General features: G+C 42.7%; 1 protein-coding gene across 8 annotated transcripts in view; it reads left to right on the forward strand.

The window, feature by feature from the left end:
- The window catches only part of LOC138926293 (uncharacterized), a 184057-nt gene continuing 160567 nt past the window's right edge, over positions 1–23490 (forward strand). For 6 of the 8 annotated variants that reach the window (XR_011442767.1, XM_070279959.1, XM_070279960.1 and 3 more), the window contains exons 1-2: positions 3–272; positions 325–480. Coding sequence is in view for 6 of the 8 variants with exons in the window: in XM_070279959.1 (XP_070136060.1) it covers positions 61–272; positions 325–480 (368 nt within the window). In the remaining 2 variants the exon portion in view is untranslated. Of the gene's footprint in view, positions 273–324; positions 481–663; positions 680–23490 lie in introns of those variants that run through there. The other 2 variants (XM_070279961.1, XR_011442768.1) reach the window with 2 other exon arrangements.

A 23490-nucleotide genomic window follows, 5' to 3' on the forward strand; every position in this document is an offset into this window, starting at 1 on the left:
ATCAACAAGTGGTGACTAAACTGCTGCTTGTAAGAGCTTTTAGTATTTATTTAAAAAAAAATGTCGTATTATATAATTTTTTTTTTAGTAATAAATATTATATGGTACAAAAACAATTGTTTGGTTTTTTGTGAAAAAGAAAACAATTATAATATTTATGAAATACTTGATGAGCTTATGACTCCATTTAACGTATTTACAAATTATGCGGCAACGGCTGAAACAAAAAGTAAAGAAAAAGAAGAGTTATATTTCTTAATGAACTACAATAGGTAAGCTAACATAACTTATTATAATACGATTAATTTAATATTTTATTTCCAGAGAATCTATAAGTAAATTTATGATATCTCATTATCTTACAAACGAAATTATACATGATAAAAAAATATACAAAGCAGAGCAATCAAACAAAAAATTAACGTTCTTATACCCATCGACAAAAAATAACTTTATTTTCAAAATATTGGACTTAGAAAGGTAATATTTATTTCATTGTTTTATACTTTGAAAGACATATGTAATCAATTACTGTAAAAATTATATTTAAAGAAAATCGAAAACAATTATTATTTATTAAAAAAAAAAAAAAAAAAAACATTAAAATTTAATTCAAAAATTCCTAAATAAAAATTATTCTTGATTTTTATTTTGAAATCTTAGGAAACGAAAGCTACTGCACTTATAACTGCATCACTGAGGATGGCAGTACACAAGGTGGCGAATCGCAAATCTTAGCGTGCGCGTGAAAACACCATAAATAGCCGCAAAATTAAACATTTTCTGTGTGCGTCAAATCTGAACGAATCATTTACCAATAAAATTGGTAAATAGGTATTGCTATAATTAGATCATTTTTTGGCAAAAATTTGCAATTTGAAATTTATTGTTTAGATATTTGCCTCAAATGTTAAATGATTTTGATTTACGTAATTGGGGGACTATTGGGGACTTTTGGGTCTCCAGACAAAAAATTTTTTTCTAAAAACGTTCTCATTTTGAATACGAGATTGAAAATACTATCCTTTTTGTTTAAAATTTATTCAAGAAAACTAAATTTTTTTTTCTCCTGAATTAAACCAGAATATCCATTATAGGTTCATAGAACTATTTCGTTTTCTCCAATCCTGAAAAATATGGAGATGTAAAGTACTAAAATGTAAGACATTTATTCTTCAATTTTTAAAAATACTTTAAGATTACAATAAAAAATTAATAATAAAAAAGTAAAGTTAACTCCGGGCCGGGAGACGAAGTTGATGTACCCTTGCAGCTTAGAGCTCAGAGGCCCAAACGAACGAGAGGCTCTTGGGAAACGAGGTATTAACTAAACAAAAAAGTCAAAAATATAACTAGGCAGGATATATATTTAAAGGTTAAAAGGTTAAAAATTTAAAACACTTGTTTTTTAATTTAAAGGACAATATAGATATAGAGTAGAGCCATTGTATATGGTTACAACATATGTCGAACAACAATGGCAAAGGAATAGAGGACTAAAGTTTGTAGTCCTTCTATTAGGAATATTGAAATTTAAGCATGCCGGCTATCTACATCACTATTTATGTAGTTATGTAGAACAACGACACCCAGCATTGTCCATCGATTTTTTAAGGGTGGTACGGAAGATGAAGATTTACATCCCAGATTATACCTCTAAGCGCAAATGTTAAGAAGTTTTTTTTTTTTTCGAATCCTATGCTGTCTTGATTTACTCCATAGTGAGGACTCCAGACACATGAACCGTGTCTCGAAACCTTAAACCTTTTTAGTTATTGTGGAAATATGGTCGGCAAATTTGAGTTTGAATTTTATGTCTAATAGGACACCAAGATCATTAGCCTGAGTTAATTTTTCTAGTCCCATAGATAGCAATCCCATAGAGAAAAAAAAGACATAATATTGCATTTTGACCCATTAAGTATCAAATCATTCTCTAAACATTATTTTTGAAATTTTTTTGGTCTGAAGTTTTCATTGGGCAGTAGCGGATTTTTATTGAAGACAAAGCTTAACATCACCTACATACATGAGAACTAGATAGTTCGTTAAAGCAGGGGGCAAGTCGTTAATAAAAAGAGTAAACTGTACCGGGCCACGAAGAGCGACCCTAGATGTAGCACGGAAAAGGCGGGAATTTATGTACATTTTTAAACAAGACAGGAGTGAGTGATTATTTAAAGCGAATGCTTTACTGAAGTCTGTATAAATAACATCAGCTTGACATCCCTTTCGAAAGCCATCCATGACAAAGGATGTGAAATCCAGTAAATTAGTGGTAGTGGAGCGATGCTTATTAAAGCCTGACATGTAGAAATAATCGAAGAGCAAAGGTGTTACAAATAAGAAGTTATTAAATTTTTAAACACCTTTGGAATCGCTGACAATTTAGAGATGCCTTGTACAAGGAAAATAAGATTTGCTGTATAAAATATACTTGAGTGTGTATGAGAGTATGTTGTTGGACAAAATCTTGTGAATAGATCGGCAATGGCCTGATCAGAGGTCGCAGATGAATTTTTTAACGTAAGCAGTGGCGGAAAAGAAACATGTTTATGCTTCGTGTTTACAAAGTTATAAAACTGCTTCGGTTCCCTGGCAGCGGTGAATATAAGTCCTATTACATTCATAAAAAAAAATATTAAAATTTTATCATACTTTAAATCAGTGATCGGCACATTAATAATATTTTAACGCATTAGTATTAGTAACGAAATTTTTCTGGATAGGAGGGCATTTCTGCAGAGAAAGCTCTGCCACACACACAAAAATGTGTGAAACGTCATGCTCACAGTCTACTCTCTACTATTTGTTATTAACACTAATTCCTTAAAATCATATCAATGTATCGCGGTGCCGATCACTGCTGTAAAACGACTGTAAATGTTAGTGTTCTTACGGGAGAGTTCTACGAATTGGAACATAAAGGCAAGTGTAACATGTGAAAGTCTTTGTATGGTCACCACAGTGCGGAAAGTGTAAGTAAAGAAGGCGTGTAGGCGTGTCCCACACCCGAACCAAATTATTTTTTTGGCCCCACACTTCTAGCAGTAACGTATTTCTGATTGCAACCTTCAATTGAGCCTAGATGTTATGAATTAAGAATATAGAAGTCATTGAACAAATCTAAACATTTTTTTATTTAAACAAAGCTTTGTACGGACACTACCTTCTAGAATTACACGCACGAATTTGCCAAAATACTAGTTATAAAAATTGTACTAAAGTCTGTGTAAATAACATCTGTTTGAAATCCTTTTCGAAAGCCATCTATGACAAAGGATGTCAACTCCAGTAAATTTGTGGTGGTGAAGCCACGCTTGATGAAGCCATGCTGACATAAAGAAATGATCGAAGAGCAAAAGTGCTGCAAATTACGAGTTAGTAATTATACCCTTGCAGAGGGTATTATAATTTTGTCCAAAAGTGTGCAACGCAGTGAAGGAGACATCTCCGACCCTATAAAGTATATATATTCTTGATCAGGATCACCTCCTGAGTTGATATGAGCATGTCCGTCTGTCCGTCTGTCTATCCGTCTGTCTGTTTCTACGCGAACTAGTCTCTCAGTTTTAAAGCTATCGTCTTGAAACTTTGCACACACCCTTCTTTCCTTTGCACGCAGTATATAAGTCGGAACGGCCCGGATCGGCCGACTATATCCTATAGCTGCCATATAACTGATTGATCGGAAATGGTATAACTTTGACGTTTTTAAAGTCCAATTCAAATTTGACATGAGAGCTACTTTTGGCAAAATAATATGACATGCCAAATTTCATAAGGATCGACCGACTATATCCTACTGCTGCCATATAACTGAACGATCAGAAATGAGCCAACTTTCGTGTTTTTGAAGATAGAAAGGTGGAATTTAGTACAGGTTCTATTTTTTGTTAGTTGATCCAACCTACCAAATTTCATTAGGATCGGCCGACTATATCCTATAGCTGCCATATAACTGAACGATCGGAAATGACCCAACTTTTGTGTTTTTGAAGATAGAAGTTTGGGACATTTTTAGGTTTTTTATACCCTTGCAGAGGGTATTATAATTTTGGTCAAAAGTGTGCAACGCAGTGAAGGAGACATCTCCGACCCTATAAAGTATATATATTCTTGATCAGGATCACCTCCTGAGTTGATATAAGCATGTCCGTCTGTCCGTCTGTCTGTCCGTCTGTCTGTTTCTACGCAAACTAGTCTCTCAGTTTTAAAGCTATCGACTTGAAACTTTGCACACACCCTTCTTTCCTTTGCACGCAGTATATAAGTCGGAACGGCCCGGATCGGCCGACTATATCATATAGCTGCCATATAACTGATTGATCGGAAATGGTATAACTTTGGTGTTTTTAGAGTTAGAGAGTTCAAATTTGACATGAGAGCTATTTTTGGCAAAATAATACGACATGCCAAATTTCGTAAGGATCGGCCGACTATATCCTATAGCTGCCATATAACTGAACGATCGGAAATGACCCAACTTTCGTGTTTTTGAAGATAGAAAGCTGGAACTTGGTACAGATTATATTTTTGGTCAGTTAATCCGACCTACCAAATTTCATTAGGATCGGCCGACTATATCCTATAGCTGCCATATAACTGAACGATCGGAAATGGTATTTGGTAGAAATATCAACTTTCGTATTTTTGAAGATAGAAGTTTGGGACTTTTTTTAGATTTTGTATTGTAATAAATTGGATTATATATTCCTATTCCCATAAGGATCGGCCAACTATATCCGATGTTTGCGATATATATCCGGTTTTAACTGCAAGGGTATATAAACTTCGGCTCCGCCCGAAGTTAGCATTCCTTTCTTGTTATTATAATAAATTGGGTTATATTATCATATTCTTATAAGGATCGGCCAACTATATCCGATGTTTGCGATATATATCCGGTTTTAACTGCAAGGGTATATAAATTCGGCTCCGCCCGAAGTTAGCTTTCCTTTCTTGTTTTTTATATAGCTTTGGAACTGTCTTAATTTGAGAGATGCCTCTGTAGTTGACAGTTTCGGACTTATTCCTTTTTATGTAAGGTAATTATGCAAGATTCCTTTCACTTAAAAGGGAATATCAAAGATAAGTTGATAAGCCTTGGCACAGTATTTAAGCACACAGCCTGGTACTCCATCGGGGCCTGCCGAAAAACCGGTTTGCCCCTTAGAAAGTATGATAATCAACTATTCTCGGAAAAAGACGGACAGGAATGAAGATTTTCTGATTGAATGTTATATGCGTAAGGCTGAACTGTACTTAAGGCGGAGTTTTTTCAAAAAATTTTCTTGGCGCAGATGAATTTCCAAAAGTAAGCAGAGGAGGAAAAGATACATAAGTCTAATAGCCGTCTAATATTATCTAAGATAATAAGTCTAACGAACTTTTAACATGGCTTATTTGATCTAGGGACATGTCAAAGAGGTGCCCGAGGTGAAGTCATGATCCGTGATAAGTGATGAAGGTGATGAGTTATCGGTATTAGACCACTTTAATTCTGGGATATTAAAGTCACCCAGAGCTATAAGCTGGTCACGATCGGTCGTTTTTTTTTAACAAGTTAAATTTTTATTGTTGTCGCGTAGACTATATACAATAATTTACAATAATTTACAAGCCTGCTAGCCAGTGGATTTGGCTGACTCGTTAGCCTGTACGAGTACCGTCGGCTGTGTTGGTTTAAGAGGTCGCCCACCGGAAAAAGGCGTAGGTAGTTTTCGATGGCCTGGTGCCTGCATTACCCTCAGCCTGTTTAGCTAGTGCTTGAATGCGGTGCCCCATACTTCGATCGCATACGTCCAGGTTGGCGTGAGAATTGCTTTGAGCAGTAAGACTTTCGTCGAAAGCTGGAGGCTTTTGGATCTCAGGAACCAATCGAGCTTTTGGAGTTTGCGAACGCATTTGGCTGTAATTGCCGTGATGTGGGTGTTTCATATGAGCCTGTGATCTAATTTACACCTAAGTAGCAGTGAGAGGTGGCGTTTTTAATGATGTCACCATTGAAGGTATGCACGATGTCCACTGTCTTGAAAAATTTCCCAGGCTTAGCATGGCGCTGAAAATTTTCACCAGCGCTAGCACTCTTTTGGGTGGAAGAACCTTTTCCTAGATCGCTGTAGGTTGTTATTAGTGTGTTGAGATTGAAGAGAAAAGTCGTGAAGTCTGCTTCCGTCCACCTGACAGTAGGAGGGCAGTTCACCGAAGCAACGTTAAACCTCCCTGTTCTTGAAGATATCTTGTTGGAGACGGCTTGAATGTGCTCTTCCGAAAGAGTGAAAGAGAGTTTATGGGTTATGCCTGACTTGATGAAGATCGCTGCGCCCCCATGTCTCCAGTCATCCGGATGATCGGCTTTGTGCAAAGTGAAACTAGGGATCCTGAGGGTGGACCGCGAGCAGAGACGGACTTCTGACAAAAAGAGGATGTCAATAAAGCAATGATCTCATTTGCTTTCGAGCTTATCCCATTGAGTTCCAGCAAGCTTTTTTAAGCACTTCCATTGCGGAAGTAGAGGTTCCAGTTTACCATTCAGAGCGGCGTTCCCGGTGGAATGTGTTGGAGGGGGAGTATTTTCCATCTCTTTGCGAGGGTTGGGTAGGTTCCTTCTGGCTACACTTGCAAATAATTCCTTATCAACGTTGGGTGAGAGATTGGTTGAAGAAAATGTGTTCGATTCTGCGGCTGCAGTGAGCTTTGATTGTCTATTTTGCTTAAATGCGACTTGCAGATATTTGCGTCGTCTGGGGTCTCGTCGTCTAGTAGGGTCGTCTTTTCCCAGCTTGCACTCCAGGGTCAGTATGTGTCTGCAAACAGCAGAGATGTTCTTAAGAAGCTTGTTGTTGTCAGCCTTCTTAATGTCCAAAAACCTCGTGTTAAGCGGAAGCTGTGTTGCCTTATTACGAGGGGTATAGATGAGCAGAACGCAGTGACCTTCTTCTTGCAGGCACTCAATAATATCCTCCGATGGGACATCATGATGAATGTTCCTCATTACCATGCGAAAGGGTCGGTCTTCTGGCAGTTGGTGGTTATACAAAACAGTTCCGTTTTCGCGGAAGTGTCTGGCAACAAGCCTGTAGGCGTCGGAGAATTTTCACAGAACGGCACGGTCACCTGAGCTCAGAGCTTTGATGGAGTAAGAGTCTCCAATAAGAGTGTCCAGCTTTCTGCAGAAAGCAGAGTAACTGACCACACTAGGAACCATAATCCTTGGGACCTTGGGAGATCGAGCGGCTTATGGTGCGGCTGTTTGGGCTTGTCCTGAACTGTTGGATTTTGCCGGCAGCAATGTTGCGTCGCTCTTCGTTGTGGCGTGGTTTGTCGCGGCTTGCGAAGTGAAAGGCCCATTTCTTCCTCGTCACTTAGGGTTATGAAACGGTTTCCAAATTTGGCGGTGTAGCTTGCCTTTTTTTGGTTGACCTTGGGAGAGAGAGCGGTTCTTGCTCTCTTCTTTTGATTAGCTTTGCGGTAACTTGCTGCCAGCCTGGGGTAGGGTCGCATAATGGCGTGCTAGTAAAAGCACGATCATGGCTTTTACTGGATGCAGCGGAACACAAATTGCAATTCGAGCTACATTTGAGATGAGATCGAGACGTTACAGTACAAGTTGTGATGCAGCTTGTGGGAGTCCATCTGGTTGTACTGCCAGCATTTAAGAAGCTGTTCGTTCAACCGTCTCGCAAACTAGCTCGTAGTTTGGCGGGAGTTGCTCCAGCAGTATTCCTCATTGATTTAAAATCGATGGATTGTTTTTGAAGAGATTTTAAAAATAAAGAGATTTATTTTTAGCAATTAGCAAAAACTTTACCATATAAGGTTAAGTAATTGACTAAGATGGGAGACAAATGCTAAGTTGGTCTTACGACCACCTAGACTTATGCAGGATAAATGTCCGCTAGTGTGTCGCTGTTGCTTCGCGGAGATCAGTGGACCACCAGCAATTGCCAGGGCCCAGAGCTTGTGAAAAAAGAAAAAAATTTGGAATCACCTATAGCTGATTCACTTGGGGATTGCTAACGTGAAGAAAAGTAGGACAATTGCAGTCCTACAGTGAAGGAACTTCCCGAAAGCCTTGGAACCAGATGAAACCAATAACACGTCTTACTTTTGCAAAAGCTCTACTCTACTGACGATTGGTCGTAAGATTAAAAACGGATTGAAAAGAGGACAAATAATGCCAGTATGTCGGCATTTCAGACAAAAGCGGTGTATATTAACAGGTAATGTATAAAGATTTAGAGGACAAAATGAGTTTAATGCAAATAAATTCTATGCCACCAAAACCTTGTGATTTCACCTCTTCTATAGCAAGTTGGGAGTCTACCGAAATGAGGACATCGCCCCTTCTTCGCAGAGGTCGATCACGTCTAAAAGTTGTATACTTACTTGAAAAAACTTTGGAACTAAAAATCTCCGCCCTTAACCATATAGTTTAGGGAGTTTTCTACGTAGCCCCCTATCCCATAGTAGCCCTAGTATTTGAATTAGTGGACGAAGAAGAGGTCGAAGGTTGCTCAGTGGTTCTTATATGTAGAAGTTTCGATTACACAGGTTTTAAAAATTTTTTCTTTATGGTACTAGAATTATGTTCTTAGACGAAAATGTTCCCTGGCTAAAAATCACAAATCGTCTGGGTACACAAATCGTCTTGAAAATTAGCGCGGGCACACGAATCTTGAAAGAAGAAATACGCCTTATATTGGTATCCTTATTGGTATCACTTTAAGGGATTGCCACGGAGGACATATCGAAAAATTGCTCATTTTCACTGAGAAATTCGGCCGCCGAATCGTTCTCAGTTCTAGACCTTGGGGTGGCCAGGGATATAAGCGGCTGCGTTAATGTTGGCTGAGCAGGCTGAGGCGGATCACAAACAGTGATTTTTTAGGTTTAAGGGAATCATTTAGCAGCTGAAGGCCGCTTAACTGAATGACAAGCCCGCAGAGCTGGTAATTGATTTTACGAAAGCCAGTCTTTGCGAAACGCGAAAATGAACGAATGAGTGAACGACCTCATTTCGTCTTGGACAGCACGAAAATTCACAACAACAATAGAGACCAGACCTACTGGAAATGGCATCCGAAACTGAGACAGTGAACCCGTCACACTTGGCATGTACGACGTTTTCCCATAGCCAGCAATGTATGGTAGGCTGGGATGAGGAGATTGTCTTGTTACAAGACTTCATTGAGCAGACGAGTTTAAATCCCATTTTAATAATTCAAAATATTAAAAAATATATAACAAGTTTTAAAACTCTGTACATTGAATCACCGTGTCAGCTAGAGCCGAAGCGGGAGCTTCAAAAAGAGCGAATGGAGTGGGCAAAGGAAAATTGTAGAACTAAAGATAAGTAACTCTATTGCACAAGGAAGAAAAAACCCAAAGGAGGAGGAAGAAGCAGAGCCGAGTTATGCTTGGAATTAAAATTAAACAAATTATTAATCCATTAGCGCGAATTAAGCTATGCGTTGCCACTTACGGATGGAGTTGGAATACATGTCCTAACTGGGTGGAAAATTTTGGGTCAGACAGCAGCCGCTGAATTAGATTATAGTTTATTTATTATGCTTAAGTATGAACATACCGACTTAGTTGGTTGCAAGTCGACTCTTTCTCGTCTGCTTGACTTCAACGGGCCTATCTTAAGAGATCTTTTGCTCCGCAATGTCTAGGTCGGGCCGCCCTCTCCGTTATCGAAAGCTTAAGCTTCGCAATGTATAGTCGTGTCGAACTCTCTCTACATTACATGTCACTTGCTTAGCACCATAAACTGGTATATCATAAACTAATCATCCGGTTTCATCTTCATGCTAAATAATTATTTTACAAAATTTGAAAAATTTTTTTTTAATTGGCTCCAATTTATTCTTTTTTATTTTTTCATGTTTTCGGTCTTTCCGAATTTTGGAAATGGATTGTTCATTAATTAGACAAGCCATGTCTAATTGTTCGGCGTAGTTCATCATAAAGCTTAGAGGCTCAGACGACCAAGGGGCGCTCGAGAAACGATTTATTAGTATTTATTAAGCTATTTGTTATTTTTTAAGCTAAGAGGAGTTATTAAGAAAATTTAAAATGTTATATTTTGAATTTGAAGGACAGGAAAGAGATGTTATAGAGTAGAGACTATTTTAGTTCGAACATAAGACCCTTAAAGGGTCGTGCTGTGGATATGTCCATATGTACAATGGCTAAGGAATAGAGGACTGAAGTTTCTAGTTCTTCTATTAGGAATATTAAAATTTAGGCGGGTTAGTAAATTCTGTCTATCTACACCCCCCTTAATTAGGTTATGTAGAAAATATTATGTTTTTCTAAGGCAATCCCATAGAGAGTATACGAGGTAGCCTGCAGAGAACGATAAGCTTGCATTTTGATACATTTGATACATAAATCATTTGCTAAACACCATTTTTGAAAGTTTTCAAGATCAGACTGAAGACTGCATTGGGCAGAGATGGATTTGTACTGGAGACAAAGCTTTACTTAATCTGCTTACATAAGAACTAGAGTTCGTTAAATCAGCGGGCAAGTCATTTATGAAAAGAGTAAATAATAACGGGCCAAGATGACTTCCTTGAGGGACGCCTGATGTACCATGGACCAAACGGTAATGTATGTTTTTAAATAAGATTCTTTGTGTTCTTCCATCTTAGTAGCCGGAATTCCACGTTTAGAGGTCAAATAAATTAATTTTTTAAATAACTTTGGAATTGCCGACAATTTAGAGATGCCTCTATAGTTGCAGGCATCGGACTTTTTCTCTTTTTTATGAAAGGAAATTATGAAAGATTTCTTCTACTTGAGGGAAAAAATGGAGGTTTTCAAAGATAAGTTGAGAAGTCTAAGAAGAAGTTTGAACAGAGCCCTGGCACAGTATTTTAGCACACAGCCTGTAACTCCACCGGGGCCTGTCGAATAAATGTGTTTGACCCTTAGAAGATCAGACCCTTATATTTTCTGGAGATATGTCACTGTTAATTGGGCGGAGGTCAACCGAATTGAAGTCGGATCTCATCCTTTTCACCAGAAAATACCAGATCCCAGTTATCTCATTTTCAAGAATGACGGGGTAAACACAATTAGTTACTTGATTAGAAGCTAAAGAAGAGGGAGAGACCCAAGGTTAGGTTAGGTTAGGTTGAGGCGGCGATGAGGGCCGGTTTTGACCCCCGTCCACTTGAGCCGCTGGGGCTCCTTGTGATACCGCACAGGCAAGGATCCTACAAAAGGACCTCTCCCTTCCCACTACTTATGTGCCCAAGGGTGCTCTATCCTTCTTGAAGCGGCTCGCGGTCCCATCCAGATTTACGGATGAAGGCTACGAGTCTGTGTGGAGCGACCTCCGCGAGGTCTGTAAGGTCTGTAAGTATTGCTGCGCCCAGGAATTTGAAAAAGACGAAACATTTTTATTGTAATTGCACTTTGCCTATGCTGGGAGTCACACATGTATATGAAATTTCATTTCCCTTATGAAAGAGCCATTCCAACAACAAAAGGGCACCGAAAGCAATGGGGCTGGGCACCCCTGTTTAAATGAATCCTACATTAGATGCAGTTGTTGCGAGGTCCTTCCTATGTCGGGAGGCCTCCGATTTCTCTTGACTGGTCGTGCAGAACTTGGTACAAGCATACCTCTTTGCCGTTTGCAGTTCTTTGTTGTACTGCTTGAGGTCCACTTTGTATGCCTCCCAGACTACTTCTGTGTTTGCTTTACTATCTAAATTAAAGTCTTTACGGACTTTGTTATTCAAGGGCGCAAGTGTTTTCGACCACCATGGTGGTCTCTTTGACTTGCTACTGCTTGATCTGCTTTTTGGCCAGGCCCTAATGAATGCCCTTGCGCAAGCCGCCGTTAGCGTGCCCACCATGGCGTCCAGGTCTTCCCCGCTGTTAACGTTCTTTGTTGGAGGTTCCCCTAAGGATCTGTCTAGTTTTTTCTAGTTGTCTTGTTGTCTTCCCCGCTGTCCTATGTTGGAGGTTCCCCTTAGGATCTGTATAGATTTTTCTTGTATAGCTCCCAGTTTGCTTTTCTAGGATTGCGAACTGCTAGCCGATTGAAGTTTTCGAAATTGCCCACTAATTCTATGTATTGATGGTCCGAGAAGGACTGCTTCTGTAGGACTCCCCATCTAACAATAAGGGAGCCAGAGTAGAGAGTAATGTCAAGTACTTCCCTTCTGTTCTTGGCCATAAATAATTCTGCACTCCTGTTACCCACCAGAAGATTGGAGACTAGGATAAAATAGAAGATTGACTTACCCCTCTCGTTTGTGTCTGTGCTTCCCCACTGATGATGATGGACGTTGGCATCGCAACTTATGATCAGGTCGATCTTTTGCTTTTGCGATCACTGTCTTCCACCAGCTATTTAAGTAGCGGGTACGGGGGTAGGGCATTCTGGTCGTTGCCCATGTAGGCTAAGCATACCCTTTAAGGTCCATTTGGGCTCTCTATTGCTGCGGCTACATAATCTTCATTGCTGAAATTAGGTAGCAAAAGAAGGTTGAGGTTCTTCTTTTCGAGGATGCAGGCTCGCCTTTTACCTGTTGTAACGGCTTTATAGAGCTTACTTCGACGCTCCCAGCCCAAGAATCCTGTCTCTAAAGATCCAGGTTTCCTGGATGAGAGGATCACCAGCTCCACTCTCGGTGAGGTGGAGAAGGAGGGCAGCTGACCCCGCCTTACTGTGGTGGAGGTTTATCTGCAAGGTTGTCAGAGATTTTCTTGAGATTCTCCACCACAGTAGTCCTCAATCCTCAGTTAAGTCAGCTAAGGCTGCAAACATAGTGCGCGCTGAGACGAAGACGAAGATAATGACGAAACGCATGCAATCAGCTTCAAACGGTGCAGTACTGTTTTTAAAGACGAATCGCTTGCTATTAACAATATTAAAATGAAAGAAATAAAAAAATATGTTTGAATAATTTTCTACCTTAACATTTCAATTAACCTTTCGGCAGGTATAATTGGGATTTATTTAAAAGTTTTCCAATTTTTAATAATAAGCGGTTCTTTTTTTAACAGAATTTAATCAAATGTGCTGATTTTCATTCTGGTATACTCTGGTATAGAAATTTTTTTTCATCTTTACGTAGCTCATTAAATAAATGATGAAAATAAAAAAATGATTAAATTCTTACTTACATAGCTTAAAAAATCGTAGGACTATGCTCGGTGTAGTTTTTCTGCATAACCTAATTAATGGGGATGTAGATAGCCAGCATTTACTACCACTCTTAAATTTTAAAATTCCTAAAGAAGAACTAGAAACTTTAGTCCTCTATTCCTTAGCCATTGTAGCTCGACATATGCACAGCAAGACCCGGTTCTAGGGTCTTATGTACGAACTACAATGGTCTCTACTCTATAACATCTCTTTCCTGTCCTTCAAATTTAAAGTATAGAATTTTTAATTTTCTTACTAACTCCTCCTAGCTTAATAAATTACAAATAAATTCGGTCATCTGGGCCTCTAAGCTTTATGATGAATACAGGAATGCTTGCTGATGCTCTAATTAATGCACAAGGCATTTCAAAAGTTCTGAAAGACCGCGAAAAAAAAAATTGTTTGGTCTTGTGTGAGCAGCGGAAATTTTACATTTTAACCGCTATATTCATTTTATTAATTTTTTGTATTATTGGATATATTCAGTTATAGCTCTCATCAATGCAGTTATATCTGTCCGCACCGTTATCGCGGTATGAATTGTCCCCTCTTGAGGTTTTCGGATGTGCGAAGCTTTGGGAAGCAGCACTTTTCGTGAGCTCCGTGCGCCGTTCCGCTCAGTATATATAATATAACCAAAATAAAAGCATATTAATTAATCGCTTTGATTATATGTATATTAAACCTGGATAACTTGACGGCTCCCGAAAACGTTCGGTAACTCAACAGTTATTGTTGAGAGTATATTTTAAATCTTAACATTTTTTTTTTTTTATTTTTATATTATTATATTTAATTTTTATTTATTTATTTTTTTAGGTTTATTTAATTTTTTTAAGTCATTATTTATTTATTTATTATATTTATTTTTCATTATAAATTAACACACCTGTGCGCTAAGATGAGTATTATTACCGAAACCTATTGTAAAATAAACTGCTGTTCAAAAGAAGAAAGGAAAGCTAACTTCGGTCGGAGCCGAAGTTGATATACCCTTGCAGTTAAAACCGGATATATATCGCAAACATCGGATATAGTTGGCCGATCCTAATAAAATTTGGAAGGTTAGATGAACTGACCAAAACTAGAATCTGTACCAAGTTCCAGCTTTCTATCTTCAAAAACACAAAAGTTGGGTCAATTCCGATCCTTCAGTTATATGGCAGCTATAGGATATAGTCGGCCGATCCTTATGAAATTTGGTAGGTTGGATCAACTGACCAAAAATAGAATCTGACCAATAGAATAAAAAATATCTGACCAAAAATAGAATAACTGACCAAAAATAGAATGTGTACCAAGTGCCAGCTTTCTATCATCAAAAACACGAAAGTTGGGTCATTTCCGATCGTTCAGTAATATGGCAGCTATAGGATATAGTCGGCCGATCCTAATAAAATTTTGTAGGTCGGATTAACTGACCAAAAATATAATCTGTACCAAGTTCCAGCTTTCTATCTTCAAAAACACGAAAGTTGGGTCATTTCCGATCGTTCAGTTATATGGCAGCTATAAGATATAGTCGGCCGATCCTTTTGAAATTTGGCATGTAAATTTGGTATTATTTAGCCAAAAATAGCTCTCATGTCAAATTTGAACTCTCTAACTCTAAAAACACCAAAGTTATACCATTTCCGATGAATCAGTTATATGGCAGCTATAGGATATAGTCGGCCGATCCCGGCCGTTCCGACTTATATACTGCATGCAAAGGAAAGAAGGGTGTGTGCAAAGTTTCAAGTCGATAGCTTTAAAACTGAGAGACTATTTCGCGTAGAAACAGACAGACGGACAGACGGACATGCTCATATCAACTCAGGAGGTGATCCTGATCAAGAATATATATACTTTATAGGGTCGGAGATGCCTTCTTCACTGCGTTGCACACTTTTGGACAAAATTATAATACCCTCTGCAAGGGTATAAAAAGAACAAGGGTGCCCTTTTTTTTGGTTGCTCTAACGAGAAGAGCAACGTTATTTAGGAATAAAATGGTCAAAAATTATTTGAAGGCCATGGTTAAATGCTATTTATTGCCCAACTCAGTGCTCTTAATTTTTTAGAAGAAAAAGGAGAAACCTAAAATATACGAAGTCAACTGCTCAAAGAAAAAATGAGGGTGCATTTTTATATCCGGTACTCGTAGAAAACAAATGTATATGTAAAAATATATAAATTTTTAATCAGCATCGAGTTAATATAGCCATATCCGTCTGTTCGCCCTTTCGGCTGTCCATCTTTATGAAAGCGTATATCTAGACAACAAAATTCAGCCATATGGGCCGATTTGAAGTTTTGAATTACCTTTATTATTTCCCGATCGCCTGCAACAGTAAATAAAAAGTCACAATATTAGGTTATTACAATATTAAGTTTTATTAAACCCGTTAGCGCCTAAATAATAGGTTACAATTTTAATTAATATTGTATATGCTAAACGCAGGTATGGCTGCGGAGTTATTTCTAAAAACTAAAATTGAGATCCGATCCAGCCGCGGCCACTTGGTATCCGGCGCGTGCAGATCATGCGCTGGGCGAGTGTTCCCGGTACTGTGGGAAAGTCCCGCGTCAGCAGCTAGGCTCCGCCTGACGACGAACTCCGAGCAATTTCCCTCGGAGTTTCGAGGACCAGTTTCGAACCTGCGTGTTGGCCACCGGATATGGCTTGCAATTTAGCTTATTCCCTTTGTGGGAACTGGGTGTGTTAACTGTTTAGTTGAGGGGCCGTGGTGCCGCTCACCTGAAGAGCGCATCCGCGCTGAAGAGCGCACCCACGCTAAAGAGCGCACCCGCGATAAAGAGCGCACCCGCGCTGAAGAGCGCGTCCACACTCGCCCCTCTGTGCCCTCTCTTCTTGCTCGTTGGTTGTCTCGATCTCTTTTTGTACTAGTTTTTAAGTTTTTAATTCGATGTTCGCAGCCAATAAAGCTGAACGCGTTTTTTTGTACTTGAACTGAAGACGCCCCCGACTTGTTATTTTCAACCCCCATTCTGGAGTCTTTTCGCGGAACCAACGCCCCCCTACAAACATTGGTCCTTCGAGCCGGATTATCTGGATTTTCAGGATATTTTGGATATTAGGATATCGTCCACCAGCAGTCCAGGCATTGTTCCGCCAAAAGATAAGTACGAAATTTTTTCCGTCTCCGTCTCTCTGCCGGTCTTCAGCAGTGGTCCGAACATTAAATTTTGTTCACTCTGCTGCAAGATTGTTTTTACCTCCGTGTCAACTCCAAGTCCGAGTTTTCCGACACCACGGCAGCTTGAGACTTTTTTAAGACAAAAAAAATCTACAAAATTTTCCATCCATCTCCGTTGTGTGTGCCTCGCCATATTCCTCGCCGTTTTTGGCCTTTCCGTTCTCCGTTCGCTCGCCAACGGTCGAGGCATATGTACATGCATACACACATACATTGTGTTTGGTGCAATTAATCCGCAAAAAAAAAAAAAAAAATCCGCAAGTGAACAGTGAAAGTGTGTGGTGAAAAAAAAATAATAATAATAAAAGGGCATAATTAATATTGGCCAGCCGGTGTGAAGTGGTTCCGGGAATCTCCAAGTTCACCGAACAGTCCGCCGCTGTCGTAATATGGTTTTTCATCCCCAATATTTTACACCACATAACTTTTCCGTTTCCGCAGTTACATATTATCGACGCTCCACTGTGCCAACATATGCCCACATGCCCTTACTTATATCCGTACCTGCAGGCATTTCCACATATCTCCAAATATTTTCTGCCTCCGATTTCAGGAAATATATAACCGATAAAATTTAACCAATACAGTCCACTTATCGACGTTCCACTGTGCCATCATATGCCCCACATGCTCTTGCCCTACTTGCATGTATGCCCATATATTTCTCAATATTTTCTGCATCCAATTTCAGGAAATATACAACCAAACAAATTTAAATAAAAAAAATCAATTAATTATAATTTTATTTATTTATATTTATAACTACAAAAATTTATTTAATTCGTATTTTCCGTCCGAGCAAAGGGCCAGGGTTTTTAATTCACCTTTCCGGCCACTCAATAATTAAAGTTGAAAATGTATTTATCGAAAAAAAAAAAAATTATAATTAAATAATTTAATTGTCGATCTTCTTTCTGAACCTAGCCGCGGTTTCAATTCCACCGTTCCAGCTTCGGGTTACTTAACCTCCATTGATTAAAAATTGAAATTTTTAACTCCACCCGTGTGTTTCCATAATAATTAAATCCGACAATTAGGCAAAAATTTATTATTTATTTTTTTCTCTGTGTTCAATCCAAGCCAAGGTCAAGTCCACCTTTCCGGCTCTGCAAATTCGAAAATAGTTAGGAATTGAATATTTACGTACGAGCCATGCTGGTCGAAATATACATACATATATAGACAGTCATCAATTATTTTTCCGGACGATCACGAATTTTTCGGGCCTTGTCCATTTTCCGTTCCGTCATTTTCCTAATGGCTGCTTCTACTCCGCATCTGGCAACATCCGCCTAGAATCTCAACAACCTTGGCCCATCTGGTTTTTTTTTTGGCTTCCGAAGTTTCTCCCACATCCGAATTGTGCCGCATCCGACGGTCCTCTCGACATCGGCGCTTCTAATTCCCACTTGGCCTTGCAATCGCAATTCGTCCGCGATCTCACCGGTCTCATCACATTAAAGACCGGCTACCACTTCGTACGAGGCACCCATTGCGCGCGTCAGTCGACAAGCTCTGACCAGCGAATTGGTGTCTGAGAATGCCCACGGGAGACGACCAAAAGCCACGTTCGATCTCAACCATCCGTTTGGACAGATCTCAATCCGCTTCTCCGCGGACGCCTCTTTTAAAGCCTAAGGCGTACAGTGCCATTCCAAGGGCAAAGAGTGACGAATCCGTCAATACAACCCCCTGTCCTTCACAGAGGCAGACTCGTTCCGTTGCAAAAATGGCTCAAAGTGCGGTCGACGTGGCGCCGAAAAAGTTCATCGCCACAACAGATCGAATTAGCCAATTTGAGGCTAACATAAATACTCCGGGCGGCAGAGAAACGGAAGGAGGCTCCCAATACATTTGCGAGGTCCATCGGGACCAAATTCGGGCACTGTGGGAGAAGGTGGAGAAAAGGTATGAGAGCTGCTCCGATTTACTAGCAGTGTCAGACGACAATGTGGCCACCTTGACAGTGCTGGAATCGAAGTACAGCTACTGTTATTCCGTCTATGCAAGGTGAATTGCCCAGTTTCTGGAGAAAATTGCTTCCCAATCCACTCAGGCTTCCGTCAATGTCCACACGCCCGCGCCTACAGGCTGCCGGTTACCTCCGGTGGATACCGAGGTCTTCGCGGGTGATTATCTTCGGTGGCCCACCTTCAGAGACTTGTTTACGGCCATTTACATCCAAAACTCGCGGCTCACCCATGAGGGGTTTGTCGTCGCTTGGCATAGCCTCACAGACCGCTTTGAGAACCGGCGGCTATTGGTCAATAGCCAGTTGAAAATCCTTTTCAACCTCCAGGCTACTTCTCAAGAGTCCGGGGTCGCGCTGAAGGAGCTCCAAGCCACCATTCAGAGTTGTCTGACAGCCCTAGCAATGTCCGCCATCAATGTTGAGGCTTGGGACTGCCTCCTGGTGTTTATGATTTCGTCAAAGCTCCCCAAAGTCACACCTTCCATGTGGGAGCAATCCGTTCATAACAAGGCCGAAATTCCAACATGGAAGGAATTAGACAACTTCCTGACAGAGCGCCATCGCACTCTGGAAGCAATCGACGACGTCAGGCCTAGTGGCTCCGGGCAACTTCCTTCAAGGTCGGGAACTCCTACTGCCCCTGCTCGAAGGCTCCATTCATACGAGACTCGAGTGGATCCGGGCCCCAAGGGTTGCGATCTCTGTTCGAGGGAGAACCACCCCATTCGCTTATGTCCGCGGTTCTTGGAAATGGACGTAAATGGGCGCTCGGACTACATTAAAAGGAAGCAGCTATGTTTGAACTGTTTTGCCCGAGGGCACCAGCAACGAGACTGCACGAGCGCCCATACCTGCTTCACATGTCACACCGACACCACACCCTTCTGCACCGCGGCAATCCGTTCGCCACCGCTCCAAGTCCGCCTACGACAGCAAGGGCTCGACCCGCACAGACTGCCAGAAGCACAAACGGCTCAGAGGATCAGTCGGATGTGCAGGTGTGTTTCGCTTCCGGGTCAGGAGCCGTCCTACTAGGCACGGCCCTTATCAACGTGTGCCATTTGGGGTGCAGCTTCCAGGCACGAGCACTGATAGACTCAGGGTCCGAAGCGACCTTCATAACGGAACGACTGTTCAACCTCGTCAAACCACCCTTCCAGACGATTCAAGCCCAAGTTTCCGGCCTTAATCAGACCATTTCCGCGCAGTCTACCAAATTGTTCCATTTCTCCATTCGGTCGCCGTCTAGACCCGGGCTACAATTAGAGACTGCGGCCTACGTTCTTCCGCAGTTGGCAGGAAATCTGCCATCATACCCGATTCCGCGAGATCGTCTCAAGGGGCTGCCCGACATTCCCCTGGCGGACCCCAACTTCTTTGAGAGCTCCCAAGTCGATGTGTTAATAGGAGCTGACATTCTTCCGTCCATTCTCCTCGGTAATGCCAAGGCTAAAATATCTGCGGGTCGCTTCTCGGTCAGGAGACCATTTTTGGATGGGTGCTGACAGGCCCATTATCTCCAGCCAATCCCCGCAGCGTGTCCGTTTTTTCCACACGAGTGGCCCCCAGCCTCGGTGACTCACTGGATCAGCTCTTCACCAAATTCTGGGAGGTGGAAGATGTGCCCACACCGATAAGTTCGGAATCGGATTCAGTTTGCGAGCACAATTTTGTCCAGACGACGAAAAGAGACGAGTGTGGCAAGTACGTTGTGACGCTCCCCTTACGCGACCCCGGGCAGAAGGGTTCCGAGCTAGCGGCTTCACGGTCCATTGCCCTTGCTCAGTTTCTGCGTAATGAGCAGCGCCTGAAGAGGGACCCGCCCCTTAAGGCCCGCTATGACTCGGTAATTCAGGAGTACATCGACTTAGGCCACATGACCGAGGTCTCTCCCGCGAGCAATCTTTCTTCCACATCATGCCGTCTTCAAGCCCGAAAGCACGACCACCAAGGTGCGAGTGGTCTTCAATGCTTCCGTCCGCAAACGGGACCAGTCTGAACGACATTCTTTACGCGGGCCCGGTCTTACAATCCAACCTGACGATTGAAATCCTAAAGTGGCGATACTTTAGGTTTGTCTTCAACGCCGACATCGAGAAGATGTATCGGCAAATTTGGGTAGACCCCAAGCATGCTCCGCTCCGTTTTTTTTTCGCAATCCCGATGGGGATATCCGCGACTACGAGTTGAAAACGGTCACCTTCGGTGTCAATTGTGCCCCGTTCCTGGCGATCTGTGTGCTGCGACAGCTCGCTGACGACGAAGAGTGGAAGTATCCGCAGGCAAGCCAAATTATCTGCGGGGGCAGACTCCAAAACTGAAGCCCAAGCTTCGATTCGGGAGCTGAAAGGGGCCCTAGAGTCAGCAGGGTTCCCACTTAGGAAATGGACGTCGAATAACAAGGCAATCCTGGCCGACATTCCGATCGACCACCGTCTCCGTGCTGACTTTCTCAACATCGATGCAGAGAGCATGGCCAAGACACTCGGCGTGCGGTGGAAAGCGACGACTGATGAATTCTTTTTTGTCTCGCCAGAATTGGCTTCCGGCTCGGTTTTCACAAGGCGCCAAGTCCTCTCCCAAATTGCCAAATTGTTCGATCCAGCAGGTTGGCTCGCTCCTTTCATTGTTCGGGCAAAAATGTTCATGCAAGACATTTGGCATCTAGGGTGGGATGACGCCCTCCCTCAAGATTTCTGTCAGCGATGGGTTGACTTCCTAAAGAATTACACGGTGCTCGATCAGATTCGTGTTCCTCGATGGGTCGCGTTCCGACCACACCTAAAGGTCGAACACCACGGGTTCTACGACGCTTCACAGAAGGCGTACGGCGCAGCAATTTACGTTCGTGTCGAGGTCGGGTCCACGGTAATAGTGACCCTGCTGACTGCAAAGACTCGGGTGGCCCCAGTTAAAACGGTGTCGCTCTCTCGACTAGAACTGTGCGGTGCCTTGTTGTTGTCCGAGATGGCCACCGCCACCAAATGCCAGGGGCCGCGTCTGCCCTATACTGTTGGACCGACTCGACTATTGTCCTCGCGTGGCTGCATAAGCCAGCGTGCCAGTGGACAACGTTCGTGGGCAACCGGGTGACCAAGATCACCCAGTTCACCGACGTGCAGAAATGGGCACATGTCCGCTCCGAGCATAACCCTGCGGATCTCGCTAGCCGGGGCGTAGCTCTCCAAGATTTTGCAGATAACCAGTTGTGGTGGCACGGTCCTGACTGGCTACAGAGGCCTCGCAGCGACTGGCCCACTCAAGGCAATGATGCCCTCGTGACTGAACTCGAGAAGCGAGCAGTCAAGGTCCATGTCGCGAAAGCGCCCCCCGAAGATCTCCTTGAGCGTTTTTCCACACTCGACAAGGCATTACGAGTCCTTGCCTATGTTAATCGCTTCATCCAGCGCGCGCGGAAGATTCGACTCTCGTTTGAAGAGCACCTGACCGCTAATGAGGTTACGACGGCTGAACGTCTTCTAGTTTCCGTCACTCAGCGCAGACACTTCGTCTCTGAGATGGGCTGCTTAAGCGAAAAGCGTCCAATATCGGCATCCAGTCCGATTCAAAATCTGAACCCCTTCGTGGATTCGCAAGGCCTTATGAGAGCCTGCGGCCGGGTCACGTCCTCTGAACTTCTCCAATATGACGAACGGCACCCTATTATCCTTCCGTATGACTGTCATCTGTCTCGACTCCTGGTTCATTTTACACATCGCATCACGCTGCACGGTGGCAGTCAGCTGATGATCCGTCTGATCCGGGCCAAGTTCTGGATTCCAAGGGTGAGGAATTTGGTCAAGTCCGTCGTCTATTCTTGTAAGGTATGGGTCATCCACAAGAAGAAGTTGCAGACGCAACTCATGGGAGAGCTACCCAAGGAACAGACGTCCTTCTCGCGCCCATTCACGCACACCGGTGTGGATTATGCCAGTCCCTTCGAGATAAAAAACTATACGGGGAGGGCCTGTCTCATCACAAAGGGTTATGTGTTGGTGTTTGTGTGCTTCTCCACTAAGGCCATCCATTTAGAGCCTACGTCGGACCTTTCGACCGAGAAATTTCTGGCGGCTTTCGCACGGTTTGTGTCCCGGAGAGGATGCCCCCGTCAAGTGCAGTCCGACAACGGGAAGACCTTTGTGGGCGCAGCTGCTCTACTATCCCGCGACTTTCTCCAGAGCCTAAAAGGGGCTGTGACCGGTGCCTATAGTCACCAGCAGCTTCTCTGGCACTTCATTCCTCCGGGAGCTCCCCACATGGGGGGCCTTTGGGAAGCAGGGGTCAAGAGCTTCAAGACCTTGTTCAACAAGTCCGCCGCCACGCGAAAATACACCTTTGAGGAGCTGGCTACTCTCCTGGCGAAGATCGAGGCCTGCCTGAATTCGCGGCCACTCGCGCCAATGTCCGAAGACCCTGCTGACCTGCTAGCTCTTACACCCGGGCACTTTCTTGTGGGAGGCCCACTTCTCGCCACGGTCGAGCCCGAGATAAGGGGGGACACCAATTCCATTATCAATCGTTGGCAACACCTCAAGGCGCTTCAGCAGCAATTTCAGCTCCGATGGAAGGAGAAGTACCTGAAGGAGCTCCATAAGAGAAACAAGTGGCGAGCCCCTACGAGGGACCTCCGCGTTGGGGATATGGTCGTCATCAAGAAAGACAACCTTCCGTCCAATGAGTGGTGTTTAGGCAGGGCTGACGCGGTGTATCCTGGCTCTGATGGCCATGTCCGCGTGATCGACATCCGCACCGCGCGAGGGCTCGTAAAGCGGCCCGTTGTTAAGGTCGTGCTTCTTCCGTTGGACGCGTCCGCCTACCCACAGTAATCAACATTTCTTCCGCTCCAATGTTCCTGTCCGTTGTGCTGTCCCGTAGCTCTGCCCGTAGTTCCGAACCTTCATTCAAACCGATTCTGATCATGTTATTTGTTCCTTTATCATATTTCCGTCAGCCATAGCCAACACGATGTCGCCACGTCCACGCAACACCCACGCATCGCTGGAGAGCAGATGTACTCGAGGTATTCAATCCTACCGTTGCCAAGTCTGCAATGGAATCCACGCCTTAAAGAAGTGTCGGCGTTTCCTACGCCTTAGCGCCGAGAAGCGGCTCCGAGCGGTTCTTGTGAACCGGTATTGCTC

This window comes from Drosophila bipectinata, chromosome 3L (genome assembly GCF_030179905.1).
Source record: "Drosophila bipectinata strain 14024-0381.07 chromosome 3L, DbipHiC1v2, whole genome shotgun sequence".
NCBI classification, from domain to species: domain Eukaryota; kingdom Metazoa; phylum Arthropoda; class Insecta; order Diptera; family Drosophilidae; genus Drosophila; species Drosophila bipectinata.